Source organism: Mauremys mutica, chromosome 12 (genome assembly GCF_020497125.1).
Source record: "Mauremys mutica isolate MM-2020 ecotype Southern chromosome 12, ASM2049712v1, whole genome shotgun sequence".
Taxonomy (NCBI): domain Eukaryota; kingdom Metazoa; phylum Chordata; order Testudines; family Geoemydidae; genus Mauremys; species Mauremys mutica.
This window is the reverse complement of record NC_059083.1, coordinates 73,586,799-73,605,059: the sequence shown is the minus strand read 5'-3', so window position 1 is coordinate 73,605,059 and position 18,261 is coordinate 73,586,799. Positions and strand designations below refer to the sequence as shown.

The window sequence follows — 18,261 nt, the reverse complement described above, 5'->3', positions numbered from 1 at the left end:
ACATGGAATGATTGATGGAAATTCAGTACCGTTAACTTTTGCTTTCACCATTACCTTTCAGAGGTCCATGCACAAGAAAGCATGAGGGCCCTGCGATTATCATGCTAAACGCTGGGCTGTGCCTGCCAATAATTAGATTTCTATATGCATTGCCCTTTCCATATTTTCAATGAGCGACATGCGGAGCTGCTCTTTTGCAGGTTTGAGAGACTGAGGGTCTTTTCTGCAGCTCTTAAGCGTGGAATTGGGATTTTGCACTAGGGTGACGACAATGTGCCTGAACGCTGTTGGGTGGCACATGCATGGTATTGTTTCCTGCTCTCAATAAGACAGGGCCCATGGTCACCAAGCCTTCTTGGCCATCTGTTACCGTGTCGCTAACAGAGCATTTTCCACAGCTGCATGCAGAGCTTCGGAGCCTTTGCACTTCTGCCACAAGCTTTTCCAGTTACATGAGGAAATGTAATCATTACAAAAAAGGCTTCCAAAAATCAAGGAATTTAGAGCCACATAGTGTTTAGGTCAAAACTTTATATCTAAAGGTAGGTTTCAGAGGAGTAGCTGTGTTAAAGGTAGACTCCTAAATCCCTCTTTAGACCCCTCAATAAGAGATTGGATTGTATTGAGCATTTCACTATTTTGATCATTTATTTAGAAGCCTAACTTTATGCACTCGTTTTCTTGAAATCCTTGGGCTTTGCTTTCAGCTTCATGAGGTTCTGAACTCATAATATTCTCCACCTAGATAGAGCTTTCAGCCTAAATGTATGTGACAGGATCCAAAAGATGGTGCAACTCGGTGTTCCTTGCATATTGTAGATCTATAGCTCACTTCAGTACGTTATGTGAAAATATTTCTAAAAGTATGAGGCAAAGAAAAATTGGCATCTTAGGATAAGATCTTGTGTGAACAATAGCGTCAAGCTTCTGTGAAACGATTGTCTCAGGCATCTAAGGAAAGAGTTGCTGAAAATATATATGACCTGACCCCATCCTGAATAAAAAGCAACATGCAAATAGTCTTTAAAAAGGTTCGATTGTAGCACAGTATAGGAGTTAAGATGCTGCAGCTCCCCTCCTTTGTGCTAGGCAGTCAGGGTGGGGATATGGAAAGGAAAGGACTTGGGAGGAAACTGACATTATGATGAAGTGGCCCCGTAGGAGGATTTATTCAGTCACAAAGGCCTCCTCACCCAAACCAGCCCATCTGCTGCCATCAGGAGAAAGCATTGAGCCACTTGATCTCTGAACCTCTTCCAGCAGCAGACCCACAGCTTTCCCTTTCCACCAAGAGCTCTCTGCCTATTTTATTGACTTGGCCTCAGGATTTTTTTCTTTCATCACCTTTATATTAACACAAGTCATGATGAAACATTATCTGAGTCTGGTAGGTGGATTTACAAATCCTTGGCCCCCAGAGACCAGGAATCGTTAGCACTTAAGAGGCTGATCAAAAACAAATCAAGACTTTCCCTCCTGCTAAAGTCATTAGTAAGTGCACACTGGGGAAGACATTTTAAGCTGCTGCTCCTTCATTTTCATTTTAAAGAAAATCACTCTTTGTAAAGCAACCCTCATATTGAAAGACTAACATTAACAGAAATCTCTAATTGTGATGTGCACTTTCTCCCATATCTCCTTGAAAACTGACATCCCTTTGCTAGCATCAAATTATATAGCTAGATATTTGAGTGTACTTTCATAGTACTAGGCCTGGTGGCCCATAAACGGAGCTTAGAATGTTGCCTTCTCTTTAGTTTTGGTCAAAATACAAATAAATAAAAGACACTCAGAAAAGCTCCCTGGGGAAATCAAGGGGCCAGATCCTCCAGTGCAGTTACATTAGCTGAGGAGCTTGCCTGAAGTTTCCTGTTTGGAAACCTGTCATTACAGGTGGTTAGTTATTAAAGTTATTGTTGCCTCCACTGCAGATGAAATTCAGAATTTTAACCCAGGTAAACAGCAGGTAAGAAATTAAGGATGACCTGGATTTCCAGGTTTTGTATTAAATTAAAAAAAAAAAAGAGCATAATTTAGATCTCCTGAAATATTGTGTGAATGTCTCGGGAATCTTAAAACATTTACTCCCCCCCCCCAAAAAAGGCATGGCAGTTTATTTTTATTACCATTCAAAACCTGGAGTAGGCTCATTGAGTCCAGCCCCCTGCCTTCACTAGCAGGACCAAGTACTGATTTTGCCCCACATCCTTAAGTGGTCCCCTCAAGAATTGAACTCACAACCCTGGGTTGTGACATGCATCTGACAAAGTGGGTATTCACCCACAAAAGCTCATGCTCCAATATGTCTGTTAGTCTATAAGGTGCCACAGGACGCTCTGCTGCATTTACAGATCCAGACAAACATGGCTACCCCTCTGATATTTGAACCCTGGGTTTAGCAGGCCAATGCTATCCCTCCCCATTAATTAAATAAATTTAATCAATTAATTAGAGTAGGGTGTAAAGAGCTGGAGCTGTTACAGCAGCTTTATGCCACCTGAGTATTCCCCTAGGCAGAGGGAACTCTTGAGGTTAGAACTGCCAGGTTTATGGCTGCTGTGTAGGTGTTAAATCTTTCAATTAACTAGTAGTGGGGAGGCTGGCTTGGAGTGTCAAGAACAAGCCAGAATTCTTAAGCCTTACAAGATACATAGGTTATGCTTTCTTCACTTCCGAAGAATATGGACACCCACGGGAAAACATGGCGAATGCTTTCATCACAGCAGCTTTCGGAATTATCATCACAGCTGGCAATTTCACTAAGGAAAATAACCAGCAACATCTTTTAGAATTGTTAATTACGTGAGGAATAAAATAGGGTATTTAAGGTATGAATTGTTAAAAATTGGGAGGGGAAGGGTAAATCAAAAGGAAAGGTTGTTTTTTTTAAGTATCATCACTTCTTATAACAGATAAATTATGATACCAAGAAGTCTTGAAATCCTATTATCACAGCTCCTTACTGATTGTCTACAGTCTTGTATTTTAAGGGTGACCCATCTTTTTCTCTTTTGTGTATGTGCTCTTCAGGTCAGGGACCTCATGTTTCTGTTGTGTAAAAAACAGTGTATACTTAGGCTACATCTATACTACCCGCCCGGGTCGGCAGGTAGCGTTCGACTTCTCGGAGTTCGCTATATCGCGTCTCATCTAGACGCGATATATCGAACTCCGAACGCGCTCCCGTCAACTCCGGAACTCCACCACCGCGAACGGCAGTGGCGGAGTCGACGGGGGAGCCGCAGACTTCGATCCCGCGGCGTCTGGACGGGTGAGTAGTTCGAACTAAGGTAGTTCGAGTTCAGCTACACTATTCGCGTAGCTGAACTTGCGTACCTTAGTTCGACCCACCCCCCCAGTGTAGACCAGGCCTTAGTGTTCAAACAACATACTTGTCTTACTTCAGAGTACAAAAAAGTACACACAAAGTTAGGTGTCAAATATTCTCACTAGTTTATTACAGATTTTGAAAGCTGATGTTTAGATTTGTGAATGAACATGGAACAGACAAACAAAATGGATTCAAATGTTTTAATCCACACACATTTTCTTCAGTCTAGTTCATACAGAGAAATACAATACAGATCAACAAGACAACAGAAAGATGCTTTAGGAAATTCAGCAACACAATCAGTGGTATGAAAATAGCTTTTATTTATTTACAAACATCTAAGAGGAATATGAAGCAGACATCCTTTCAAAAGGATTCCTTTCTGCACATCTTCTCTTCTACGTCATAAGAACGAGCAGGACACAAAATTAACAGATGTAAATCTGAGTAACTCCACTGAAATCAATGGAGTTCTGCTGATTTCCCTGGGAGTTACTCTGCATTTACAATTGCTTACAAACAGCTCACTCAAATATTTTTTTTACTTCTCAACAAAATACACAACACCTACATGCAATGATTAACTAAACTGGTCAGTACACTGTCAAAGTGACCAAACGTATACTCCTCAGGCAAGCAAAACTCCCATTCAAATCAATGGGAATATTGTCTGCTTAAGGAGAATATGATCAAGCCGAAAGTGTGCATAAACGTAAACCAAACCGTTTGACCACAAAAAGTTTCCAAAGTCACATTACTGCTTGTGTATAGGAAGGTACAGAAGATTGTTTTAAAAGAAAAAAAAAATTGTTCCCTACTTTTATGACTAGAGTTTTGTGTAACACTTTCCCCCTACAGCTTATTCATTCTTTTTGAAAGCAGAAGAGTGACTAATTCTACCTGGGGGGTTACAAGGCATCTCTTGATGCCAAGGAAAATGTAAGTGTATCTACTACCTTTTTAAAAGATACTTTGGAAGTGCAGTATCATGCTGGCTGGTCATTCCTTTATAAATAAGACCTCAAGCACTTTACAGCTGTGAATACACAATGTGTCATTTTCTTTTTGGGGGGGGAGGGAGCATGGGGAGGTGGTGGTGGTGGAAAAATGGGCATTTGTTAATTTCTGGGCACTTTAGTGAATGATAGCCACAGCTTAATATGCAACATTAGGCACCAATTTATGTTTCTGAATAAATTGATGGGTTTCCGCATTACTGTTCTGTGGGAAAACCACTAACCAACCACCCATCACTTTTTCTGGATAAAAAGAACACTAAATGTTACAAATTCAGCATTTTGATCCAGTGCTTGGATTTGTAAAAAGCTCTTTGTTTCTTATTTAGTGCAATTTCAGAATCTGCATATGCACATTGAATACAAACATATTACACTATCAGAATACTTCTATCCTAAAGAATAGGCTTTTGTAAACTTTTGACGTGCTGGTATTTTCTCACAAATATTATTTAAGTGACTATGACTAACTCACAGTTACAGCTCTTGAAATTCACATTTTTACAATATTCAGAATATGGTTTTTGAATTGTTATTTCTATTATACATATTGAAGGCATAGGCTACAAAAATAAAAAAATCATTTGGTTTGACTATAAAAAAATCCATAAAGATTAGATGGCTAGAGTTCTAAGAGCTACATGAATTAGTAGTGGACATATGGCTAATGAAGGATGTCAACTTTGAAGATACAGACTGAAATCCTTACAACAGTAGTTTCCATTTCCTCTTTAAAGAGAAGTCAATGCAATAATCAGTGTTATGTTTGATGGATGCACTTTAAATTCACAACTCCGAACTTGGAAGTGGAAAGATCATTGAAGATAACGTGGGCACAGAAGACAGGGAAATGTTAAAGAGAAACAAAAGATAGTTTTAAACTATGAAGGTAATTCAGACTTCCAAAACATGACAGCTGATGAAAATCAGCTTAGCACCACTTGGTTCAATGGAGCAATGCTGATTTGCTCCAGCTGAAGATCTATCCCAACAGACCCCAATCCTGGGATCAGTGAATATTCAGCACTCAGTGAAGCAAACAGGAATTTTGAGTGGGCAGAGCTTGCAGGAATGGGCCTTAAACATATGGAATGTGTAAATAATGTTCACACGAAACAAGTGATGTTCTGTTACCCTACACTGTGCTCAATAAGCAGCTACAGTTCCTCAGAACAGGATCAGAGCATATTTTTTTAAAAGTGGATAGTTCACATTCAGTAGGATCAACCAGGCTACTAAAATGTTGCAGTTATCTCTTTTTAAATCTAAAAATATTCTAGATTATTTCTAGTTGACAGTTTAAAAAAAGAAGAATCTGCAGTCACACTACGTAATGAAATAGGAAACAAAGAGCATACATACAAGGAATTTCAAAAATGTGTTACTCTTACATCAGAACTAAGTAACAGTGGCATGTTTTCAACATCTGGGTGTTCTTTAAGAAGTCACCATGTATTGCATTAACATTTTTAATGCTGTTGAAAGCTATGACACAATAGTTAGACAATATTTTTTCCAGCTAAAGACCGTAACTTGCACTTTTTAAGGAGGCTATTTTGGATCTCAACTAAGCCCGCTTATCCCAGTGAAGAACACTGCAAGCATATTGCTGAGTGTAACTGCTAGACTGAAAAATATCAAGGTCCTGATCCTATAAAGACATACGTGCTAGAAATTAATCAAGTTCATAAGTCTTTGTAGGTTTCGGCACAAAGACCATAAATAATCAGCAGTGTCTCCTCAGTGAATACTGTCTTCTAGAAAAAATGTGCATTGGACTGCTAGGGAGGACCTAAATTTTACACCTATTAAAACATACCATGAATAACATCACATATATTATATATATATATATATATAAAAAGCAGCACAGGATACAAGTCTACATACTGACTGAAATGCAATCTAAATATAAGCACAGAACTGTGCACTGACCTCAGAATGGCTCCAACTTAGAAGGATCACAAAAACGAGTCAATTACAAAAAGTGAATTAGAAGGAAGTTTCTAGTATTACAACTGCCTGAGTGCCCCCGTCAATTTTAGTAGTTTCAAGCACGTTTTACAATTACAAATATTCTTCTTTCCCTTGTTGCTAGTTAGTTAACATAATACCGACGATCATGACTGTATGGTTAGTGGAGACCAGACAAATCTTATTCATCATCATCCTGTCAACTAACTAGGATTAGATTTTGCTTGGACCAGGAGTTAATCTTGGTCTGTTAACATGGTGCTGAATAAGATTTGCCCTATGACTGCTAAATCATGGTTTTTTTCATCCTGTTATCAAAATCAGGTTCTCTCGATTGTGTTTATATGGTAGAATTCTAGAATGTAAATAGGCCCAAACAGGGAAAAATTAGTAGGGGCCTGGTTTTCACTCCAGCTGAAGTGAATGCATTCCAGAACAATCAGCAGATTACAAAAATGTTCCAAACACACGTGAGATTTAAAGTTAGGTGTGTCCATTTAAAACGAGAGCCTCATCAGTGCATTGGAAAGGAGAATTTGGACTATTTACCCATTGGGATAGTTTTTGGCGCTATGCTGGGGTATGCTGTAAATACTGTAGTATGTTGTAAACACATGACCACCAGTACACATCGGGTTATAAAATATATCATAGTCAAGAAGTAGCACAATTTCTTATAAAAAAGATAAACATGAATGGCAACTACGGTCAGACCTCAACTACTTTATTTCAAGGGGAAAACCAGAAAGGGTGTAGGGCCCACCTTATGGATTGGGAACATTGCGTTTAAAAAAAACAAACAAGTTGCAGAAGACCCAAGAATACAGAAGTGTGTCCAAAAAAATCAGTAAACTTTTACTCTGACCTGTGAACTACTCTAAGGAAAAGATAAATATATAGATATTTTATACAAATTGTGAAAGTTAATAAGTAAGAGGGTTGTGAGGGGAGAAAAAAAGTTCACTCCATATCTAGGTTGTGTGTGCAAGTTTAAGCCCACCAAAAAAATGTTAAGCTGTAGGTTATAAACCCAGGAAAGGGATTTATAACAGAAGCACTGACCGATCTTTAGGTACACTAGCATAGGCTGCAATACAATCTCAATATAGCCTAGAATTACAGCTGTGTGAATGAATAGTTTGAATGCTTGCTAAATTAATATCCCAAGATTTCTACAGCTGAACATTTTATTCAAATTAATATGCTTATAAGAAGCCTCTGAGAAATTAAATGTATTCATAATTTATGTCATCCTTAAATGCGGTGTGGCTTTTCTTAGAGCAGAGCATGAATTTCAATAGCAGAGCACCCTCTTCTGAGTAACTAATATATTGCAATAATTTTATGTTTCCAATTGTCAAAGCCTATTTTTAATTAAAAAATAGGATAATCAATAGACAAAACTGTATCAGGTGCTTCATGTTTTCTAACATCTATTTTTTTAAAATGTGAATTTCATCAGATTCACAGCTGTGATAAATATACAATAGCACACGAGCAACTATCATTAAATCTGAAAAGTATCTTTATTTAATTTATATGCAAATTAGATGTGGGGAGGCAAACGATAATGACATAACTTCTGCAGTCAGACTAAAGTGGTTTCACAGGGAGAAATTCACAACAGAATCTGAGTCTAAATTTGTGATGAACTGAAAAGTTTTGATTAATAAAACAGTTGAGCAAGAGAAGTTTACAAAAAAAAAAAAATCTTCGAAAAAACCACAGGTTGGTAAGTTGGGAATTGCAAGATTCTTGTGATCACCTGACTTATTTAAATTCTAGCCTTAACATTTGTTTTTAAAAAGTCCTCTGACCTGTCTAGTTGTCCACAATTCCAGAAAAGTGGGTATGGCATATCTGACTTCGAGATAAAAATTTATAGCGAGTGCAATCTTCTACCATCCTCAAATAGAATTTTCTGAAAGGCTTTCCAAGCATACACCGTCTAAATTTGTTACCCATCAAATGCCCTCAACTATTCAGACATTCACTTCTAATCGCTCATACATGCAGCATAATTCTCCTCCCATCAGCATGCAAAGAGCGATGATCTGGCTCAGACAATTAGGGCCATTCTCAGAAAGCAGCTCTCCAAAATTACCAAGTAGGTGTTAGATGAAGTGTTACCTTCATTGCCCATTCTCCTCCTATATTACAAAGCTATTAATGGATTTGTACTGCCCAGAGAGTATTTCACCCATTTGGCACCAGATCCTGAGAAGTGCTCAGTGAGTTGCAGTCAGTGGAAAGATCCAGCTTGTCTGCATACAGTACCTCCTGGCCAATACCCCACTGTCTGAAGTGCTGTACCTAAGTTTCCTTCCTCCAATCAAGAACAAAACAAATTGGGAGACAGCCTGTTCTCACCAACTGTGATGTCATCTACAGCAGTGTTTCTCAATGACCGGTCCGTGGACAGGCACAGATCCCTGAGATCTCCCTGACAGAGTTTAGGAAGGAAGCAATCTGGTCCCTGGTATCCATCTAGAGACAGGATGGATCTTCAATCTACTATCTCCTCAGAACCAGGAAAAAAAGCATTTTATAAGTTTTTATTTAAGGGTAGGGTGGGGTTCAAACTTTCAAAATTCAGGACAGTTTTTGATCCTATGAGTATTGAAATAGATCTTGAAAATTTCCAGATAAACTTGAGATGACTCTCCCCAACACAGTTTGATAAGTTTAGATCAAGAAATCCTGTCATTGTCTTTCTAACGTATCTGCATTCCAAATACATACCCAGTTTTTCCAGAGCTTTATAACTTGTCTGTAAACATTAGTACACAAGGATAAGAGCATAATACTTAAATAAATATTTTTAAAATAAGCGTGAATAAGTTATTCAAATATTAATAAATAAAGTAGAGGCTTACCAGTTTAAAATGATTTTTAAGCTAGTATAACCTAAAGTCAGTTTTAACTAAAGAAGATTTGGATCGTGGATCTATCTATAACATGGTATATCTACTTTGGGTATTTTTAATTTACTTCTTATGTGGACTTTTATGACTCAAATCGCAATGTATTTACATGATAAATTATAAATTCAAAGAAGGTCTATATGGCTCCCAAGTATAAAATTTACATTTTTTGTCAACATTTACAATTAATTGCATTCTAATCACATATATAATAAACACCTTCCAAATCTGTCTAAATATGAATTTACTAATGTCAGTAGTATTTAGAATCTAGCATGTAAACTTTTTAAAAGGGACACTGTCAAGTTAAAACATATTTTTATCTTGAAAGATTATTAAAAATGGAAGAGTTTCAAAAATGTAATTAACTTTTTACCATATAAACTATGTTTGCTTTTTGCTTTTCACTCAGCATGGAAAATTTAAACCAGAAAGGATCTGTTTAACTTCCTGGTCTATCATGCACTGATATAGTGCTGTTGTGTTTGATTTCCATGAACTTGTACAAAAATGCTTAAATAAATTGTTTAAAAAATGTTTTCCTGAACTTTAGGTAATCCATGGAAGATTTTTTTTAGATTTTGTAAAACAACTGCATTTGGTTTACAAAACCTAGATATATGGCCTATCCTACTTGACAGTGTCCCTTTAAACTAGCATATAGAAAACAAAAGGAAAGTTATTTGAGGGCGCTGGCTTAAAATGACAAAAGAGGTAAGAAAATTCAGTGTTTAGACCTTTCCTTAACTTGTCACTGGGCTTAACATATACAGTACACATCCACTATAAATTCAGTTACTGTTTGGAGATCATTTGCAGTACATGAGCTCAACTGGATTGATTAGTGACAGGTTTACTCCTTAGCGTCAAGCTCTTGGCTTTGTAGGTTAAGTTACTCGCTCGTAAAATAACTAAGGAGCAAATATTGATTTCTGCTGAAGCGACCATGAGGTTTTAAACCTGAGAAGCTTCAACTAGGTCAATATTTACCTTGAGAAATCTTGATGGTTACCTAAACAGGATGTTTATATCTACTGTTAGATCTATTCAGAATTTTCGTATAATTGTTTGCAATAATGCTCTTTTGTGGTCATAAATTTAAATGGGAAATAAAGTTTTAAATCCCGCAGAGCTATTATTCACCTTGCATGACCTAGTCAGGAAGCAAAATTTACATAAATTCTCCATCTGTTTTTGCAGATAATACATCTTTACTGATCATATATGTATATACGATCAATGTGGTGGCACAGACTGACTTGCCATGTTGCTATTTTCAGATCATCATCAGACAAGATCAGTTATCTGTAACAGTTTTTAAAGTGTTGCCAATGGTCTCCAAAAGAAACAATCTTGTTACATAGGTCTTAAAAGATGGTCGCGCTACCCAAAGTCACATTTCAATATTTCTGTTATGTGCACCTCACAGTATATTGTTTAACTGAGTAAGACATACTGCTTATTTAAAAGAGAAAATAGTATTCTCAAGACATACTAAAACAACATTTAGCCTTAAGAAAAATCAGTTTAAGTTACGGTGAGATTTTCATTTTGATAGTATACACCTAAGTGTTTTGCTAAAGGTTAGCCTGGAGGTTTTTCCATTAATACTTGAAAGCATGGCTTTTTTTTTTACCCCATGCCACTCACAAGTCTACACCTTACTGCATAAAGATATAGTTATTGAGATAGAACATTTAATATATATTTAACTAAGTTTTTAAACAAGAATTGACTAATATATTATGTAAAATTCTTCAAAACCTATATGTCTTCATCCATCTGTTCCCTTGTGTGTTCCTGCTCAGACATGCTGGAAGCATCATCATCCGTTTGTTCACCCGAGTGATATAACATCAGTGCATGTGTCTTATGAGTTATGGTAACAGTGCAGGGTCCCTGTGCCCATGGCTCTCCATCCACCTGCATTGGCATCTTTGAATTCTTCAGAATCAGCTGGTATTAAATAAAAGAGCATATATAGAATCATAACAGTTCACTCCAGCCAAAGGTATTTCATTTACAACTACTGCCTATGTACTGATAAAGCAAGATTTTAGCCTCCCAGTAGAGAATCTTAGTATATTGTTAGTTACACACATGCATAGGGTGTCCATAATTGAGTTATGGGGGTGCAATTTAAGTGGCAATTAACTTTTCCAAAAATGATCAACACCAGAGTCCCCGACAAACTGCAGCTTTTAAAAACAAAGACGTGGTCAGCAGCTGAGTGCCTAAGATGACACATTCACTGAAAAACTTGGGTAAAGGTAATCATAAATGCTACGTACCCTCACAGTGTGTGCCTGTCCTAGTCGAACAGGATTTGCTAATTTCACCTGAATCTGTGCACAGTGGAAAGAGCCATAAACTCCAGCAACTTCCAGCAATCCATCATCATACCTAAGTTTTAGAAAAGGAGACATTTACTATAAAAAAATAGCTGTGAACACCACTGAAATAACTGTATAAAACTTTACATGGTCTTTGTCTTAATAGATAAAACTATAATTAAAGTGACTGATACAGTACATAAGCTTAAAACTATCTGTTTGCCTTCTGCTGCATAACAAATTCAATGCACTCTATAAAATCTTATGGCCCAGTTCTGCAGCACCTACTCATGTGAGCAATCCCTCTGATTAATGAGACTGCTTACTTAAGTCCATCGGCCCTTACACTATAATAAAAAAGTATATATTATAACCACTGATGCACTACATACCTTGCCAGGGGATAAGGCTCATCACCCATTCCTTCCCATAATCTACAGCCACCTCCCCAGTATCCAATATTCAGGACGATGATACCTTCCAAATTCGGCAGATCGATTCTCTCACCATCCAACTCTAGCTTTACAGATACACAACAGATTGTTAGTAAGTTACTGTGGGACAAATTCCGCACTTGGGCATGTGCCACTTCTCTTCATGCATTAGGGTGGCCATCCCACTGAAGTCAATGTGAACTGGTCCAATCTGATCAGCATGTGTGTTATTTATAAAATAAACAAACATATTAAGAAACAATATTTTTGACTTCATAATATGGTATCGTATCCTACAACCCCCATTTCTATTATTAACTAGCACATTACAGTTGCAAGGGTTTGTGACTCAGACTCGTATAGTCCCTCTGCACTGGAGCAAGTTTCACCTATACACTGGGATTTTAGCTACAGCAGGGGCTCGATCCAAAGTCCATAAATGTTAATGGGAATCTTCAATGGGCTTAGGATCAGGCACTAGATACTGTACAGTAAGTCCTGAATAGTCAGTTGCCACAAGTTAATTTTGCTATTATATCAAAAGGTAAGCAATATACAGGTATGCTTTAAGAGGTCTCTCTGATTGTATCTAGTGGAAACTTAGACTTAAAGTCTAAGCAACGCCTCTTATTTATAAAAATGACTAGATCATTTCCCTTTAAGATCCTGCTTTCTTGAGGGAGGGAGATGTATGTTCCCCAGGGAAAAAAAATAGTTAGCGAGAGAACATAAGATACCTTACCTCAATTTTTTTGTTAAGATCTTTACATTCCTGTACTAAACAATCTTTGGTTCCATAGAAAAAATAAACAGCCTACAAAAAGTTAAAGAGAAATCAGTATCAGAAACAGAGAGAAAGACAAAGATAATTTAATTACAGTTATAAGAGCTCAATCTGAAATTCTTATGTAACATCATCTTTGCTTTTAAGTTTCAGGAAGAGGACAACCCAGTCATTACTACTTAGTGCAAGTAAGAGTTTTCCCTTTTAAAATAAAATCCGTACTACACTTTTAAATAGAGTTAGACAGTGCCATTGCTCCACTCCATTAAGTTTCCAAATGACTGAGAAGCTCTACAGAGATCAATATACTTAAGACTGCTTTGCAGGTAATTAAGAACAAGAGTCTTTCCTTCTGCTCCAGAAGGGGAGAGCAACCCAAACAGTTGGAACCTGGCTGCAAATGCACCTGACCCACCATAAGCTCCCCAAGGAAGCTCCTCTACAAGAGCTCTAGGACTGAACCTCTTCTAAAACTGGGGTGGGAAGAGGTAGTGCTAAGAAGCATGTTCCATTGCTGGTACTAGAGTCCATATTCGCAGCCACTACTGTACAACCTAGAAATACAGAGTGGTAAGTAAGCCAATAGCAGCATGGTGGTGACAACAGTCCCCCCAATTGACCAAGATCCCTGTGCATCTCAAGACATGTACTGCTGAAGCAGAATGAACTTCCTGACCCAGGGAGATAAACCCTGAATGCCCAATGGAACAATGAAGATGAAACTCCGGGAGCTAAACTAGAAGAGTTTCTCTTTCCCGAAGTAGGAAATTTCACATAAGGGAAAATAGGGCCCTAATGGCAGTTTCCAAGGTTGGACATAGCTCCAACAGTAGTAGTCACAACTGCAACAAATCAGTGGCCTGAGCTGTTTCCATGGAAGTCAAAGAGAATTTTGCCATGTTACTAGAAACCATAACTGTGATACTGAGCAACAACAAAATGGAAATACACATTAGAATAAACTAGACACTAGTAAAACACAACCTTAGATTAAGATGCAAAAAAATGTTTTGCTTGATTGCTATTAAATGTAAAAAAACCCCCAAGTTTGTCTCAGACTGTTACATAAAACAGCTGATACTTCAATACTTGCATGAATTAATGGAGGCTATTTGCAGTCTTTTGATTAAAGGGTGGCAATTCTCAGTATTTTTGGCAAGAAGTGGGAAATGCTATTTTACCAATCACACCTTATTAATAATTCTGCTGGAAAACAGTGAGGGAGTCTTCTCACGATGCGCATGAAAGTTGAGAGCCATGAGAGCATCAGGTCCTATAGAAAAATAGTTGTTCATTGTGAACACCTGCGGGACAACAGCTCTAGTTAAAATTATGGAGACATGAAAACAAAATCCTAGCAATATGCAAATTGGAAGTTCCACGTGTGTAATCTGAAGTATCAGATAACCAGTTCTTAGCTAATATAAAACGATTAAAGGCTCTCAGTTATACAGATGCTTCGATGAGAATTACCAAGGGGTGGGAGAAGCACCCACGTTACAGAGCAGAATTTCACTGACTCTTTGCACGTATCAATACACTGCCACCACTTAAAAATTATTGTTGGATTCATGGAGTTTTGCACACACTTCTCAGCTACCCTTTGACTTCCTCAGAGAGAAGGAAAGCCCTATGACCACTTTCATAGTATCCTATGTTTTAAAATGCTTCTTCTGGCACTTTCAGTGCTCACTGTGTAATTTTTAAAAATAAGTAGGGCTATCGATTAATCACAGTTAACTCACTTGATTAACTAAAAAAAATTAATCGTGATTAATCATAGTTTTAATCGCACCGTTAAACAATAGAATACCAACTGAAATTTATTAAATATTTTTGGATGCTTTTCTCCATTTTCAAATATGTCGATTTCAATCACAACAGAGAATGCAAAGTGTACGCTGCTCACTCTATATTATTTTTTATTACAAATATTTGCATTGTAAAATTGATAAACAAAAGAAACAGTATTTTTCAATTCACCTCAGACAAGTACTGTAGTGCAATCTCTTTATTGTGTAAGTGCAACTTACAAATGTAGATTTTTTTTTGTTACATAACTGCACTAAAAAACAAAACAATGCAAAACTTTAGAGCCTACAAGTCCACTCAGTCCTACTTCTTGTTCAGCCAATTGCTCAAACAAGTTTGTTTACATTTACAGGAGATAATGCTGCCCACTTCTTATTATGTCACCAGAAAGTGAGAACGGGCATTCACATGGGACTTTTGTTGCCAGCTTTGAAAGGTATTTACGTGCCAGATATGCTAAACATTCATATGCCCCTTCATGCTTCAGTCACCATTCCAGAGTACATGCTTCCATGCTGATGATGCTTGTTAAAAAAATAATGCATTAATTAAATTTGTGACTGAACTCTTTGGTGGAGAATTGTATGTCTCTGATTCTGTTTGACCCGCATTCTGCCATATATTTCATGTTATAGTAGTCTCAGATGATTATTCAGCACATGACGTTCTTTTTAAGAACACTTTCACTGAAGATTTGACAAAACGCAAAGAAGGTACCAATGTGAGATTTCTAAAGATGGCTACAGCACTCGACCCAAGGTTTAAGAATCTGAAGTGCTTTCCAAAATCTGAGAAGGATGAAGTGTGGAGCATGCTTTCAGAAGTCTTAAAAGAGCAACACTCTGGTTCGGAAACTACAGAACCCGAACCACCGATAAAGAAAATAAACCTTCTGCTGGTGGCATCTGACTCAGATGATGAAAAAGAACATGGGTTGGTCCGCACTGCTTTGGACTGTTATCTAGCAGAACCTGTCATCAGCATGGATGCATGTCTTCTGGCATGGTGATTGAAGCATGAAGGGACATATGAACCTTTAGCGCATCTGGCACGTAAATATCTTGCTATGCTGGCTACAACAGTGCCATGAGAACACCTGTTCTCACTTTCTGGTGACATTGTTAACAAGAAGCGGGCAGCATTATTTCCTGCAAATGTACAAAAACTTGTTTGTCTGAGCGATTGGCTAAACAAGAAATAGGACTGAGTGGACTTGCAGGTTCTAAAGTTTTACATTGTTTTATTTTTGAATGCAGTTTTTTTTTTTACATAATTCTACATTTTTAAGTTCAGCTTTCATGATAAAGAGATTGCACTCCAGTACTTGTATTAGGTGAATTGAAAATCACTGTTTTGTTCTTTACAGTTCAAATATTTGTCATAAACACTAAAGTGAGCACTGTACACTTTGTATTCTGTGTTATAATTGAAATCAATATATTTGAAAACGTAGAAAACATCCAAAAATATTTAAATAAATGGTATTCTATCATTAACAGTGCAATTAATTTTTTAAATCACTGGATTAATTTTTTTAATCGCTTGACAGCCCTAAAAATAATATAAAGGTTCTTAATGCCAGGTCTGCAAGAAAAACATGTAGTGATCTAGTAAAGAAACCATAAATCCTGCAGTTCTTTCTGTGGATCCCAACATTTTAGAGTTGACGCTGCTACTTAACTACAATATGCAAATATAGATATTTACAGTTCATTATACCTTGGAATTTCAACTAACCCTGTAACAAGTCAGATATCAACTCCCTCAAACACTATTCGAAGCCTGATTCTTCTCTCACCCTGACGAGAATCAGGGGGTAACTCTACTGATGTCAGTCCCAAAAGTGTAAAACTGATGTGAGATTATATCACTCTTTCAAATAAGTATTCACTTTACAGGCAGGTTACTTATCTTCTTCATATACCAAATGGTTATATCTTTTTTCCTGAAACTTTCCAGAGTGGAAACACATGATTTGCAATCCTCCTCACATTTCCTATTTTATTATTCTTGTTTATTGTGAATTATAAGATTGTCATGTAGTAAGATAAGTGATCTTAGCACTGCTGTAAACTTGCATAACAGCTTCACTTCTGTGTCAGCCAATTAACAAAGCAGTTCATTATTTTCCAGTGCTCCCATCTACTTTCCTAATGTACTGTGAACTGAAGAGAAAAGCATAACAAACAGAGCACTGGACTGGGACACAGAAAACCTGGGTTCTATTCCTGGCTCTGTCGCTGGCATGTGGAGTGACTGGGGGGGATTATTTTACCTCCCCGTGCTTCAGTTTCCCCAATCAGCAAAATAGACCTCCTTTGTAAAGCTTTTTGAGATCTTCTGATGAGAAGTGCTCTATCAGCGAGGTATTATTACTATACAACCTTCAGGCCAGGCAGTTTATTTTATTTTATTTAAAAAGCATATGCAAGTAGGAAATAAAATAATCAGTTCATACAAGCATCTGGTAAGATCCACATTTTAGTAATTTTGAAATCATACCTTTTGTTTTCTTAAATTGTAGTATCCTTTGTTTGTTACCTGAACCTTCCATCTGAAAAACAAAAGGCTATTATTTAGTCAAGTTACAGAAGATGAACTACTCTCACTGAACTCAAACTGCAATAAGAAACCAACAATTGCAATGTAAGAAATTATAATTAGAAGATGGATGTTCCTCAGAAGATTCAGAGGTTTGGTTAAATATTTAAAGGTTCAGCATTGGAGAAGCTGCTCAGCAGAGGCTCCTCCATCTCCGACATCCCGTAGCCCCCAGTTTCCAACTGGAGCAGTTACACCTGTGCGCACCTGCAGGTGCCTTGTTTGTGTTTCCTTACCAAATCTCTGCGGTCACTGGGTGTTACTGTTGATTGGTAATGCTTTCTGGAGTTTATAGATAAAATAGTCATGGTGCCGTGGGATTCACTTTTGTACTGTGTTACTTACCTGTCTAATTTAATTCCATCTGCCTCCATTACATTTCGTAAAATTTGTTCCACTGGGACTTCTCCAGCATAACCTGCACCCCAAGCCAACGTATTAGACAGGTCATTACCTGTTCCGAGAGGTAAGATTGCAACTTGTGGAATATACCGTTCTTGTCCCTGTGACATAGAAATGGTACATTTTAGAATCTCCTTTTCTAGAGTCCTCTCCCTCCCTATTATCCCCAGAAATGTTGAAGATAGCTGAACACCATTAACAGAAAAGCTGCTTCAATGGTTATTACAGAGTGGCACAGAACATACTGTAAGCATGGCAAATGTCAAATCTAAGCACTTGGGATCGAGAAAATATGAAAGGTTGAATTTTTAAACTAGGCAAATACCAAATGCACAAAAACAATATATCCCCAAGTGAGCAGCCCCTTTGGAAAATATCTTGCCTTTCTCTTACTCCGTTAGCTTTCCCTCTGTAAAGCTGGTCTATCTACCTAGTTCATAGAACTGTTGTGAGATTTAAGTTTTCCACTGTGAGAAGTAATTTGAAAAAGTGGCATCGTGGTTACTGTTGTTTAATCAGGATATATATGTTTATAAAAAAAAGGATATTTCTTCTTCTTATCAGCCCTGCAACCAGGGATCTGAGAGTCAAGGTAGGCTCTTTTCTCCCTTCACTTACCACCAGTAATAAAGATTTTACAGCTCAGCCCT

General features: G+C 37.4%; 1 protein-coding gene across 1 annotated transcript in view; it reads right to left on the bottom strand.

Moving 5' to 3' along the window:
- Window positions 1-3,436: 3,436 nt before the first annotated feature.
- DGKE (diacylglycerol kinase epsilon) overlaps window positions 3,437-18,261 on the bottom strand; it is a 27,969-nt gene continuing 13,144 nt past the window's right edge. The window contains exons 5-11 of the mRNA XM_044983155.1: window positions 17,555-17,712; window positions 17,111-17,162; window positions 13,987-14,100; window positions 12,755-12,826; window positions 11,971-12,098; window positions 11,537-11,648; window positions 3,437-11,201 (exon numbers count right to left, since the gene is read on the bottom strand). Of these exons, the coding sequence (XP_044839090.1) occupies window positions 11,010-11,201; window positions 11,537-11,648; window positions 11,971-12,098; window positions 12,755-12,826; window positions 13,987-14,100; window positions 17,111-17,162; window positions 17,555-17,712 (828 nt within the window). The 3' untranslated portion in view covers window positions 3,437-11,009. The remainder of the gene's footprint in view (window positions 11,202-11,536; window positions 11,649-11,970; window positions 12,099-12,754; window positions 12,827-13,986; window positions 14,101-17,110; window positions 17,163-17,554; window positions 17,713-18,261) is intronic.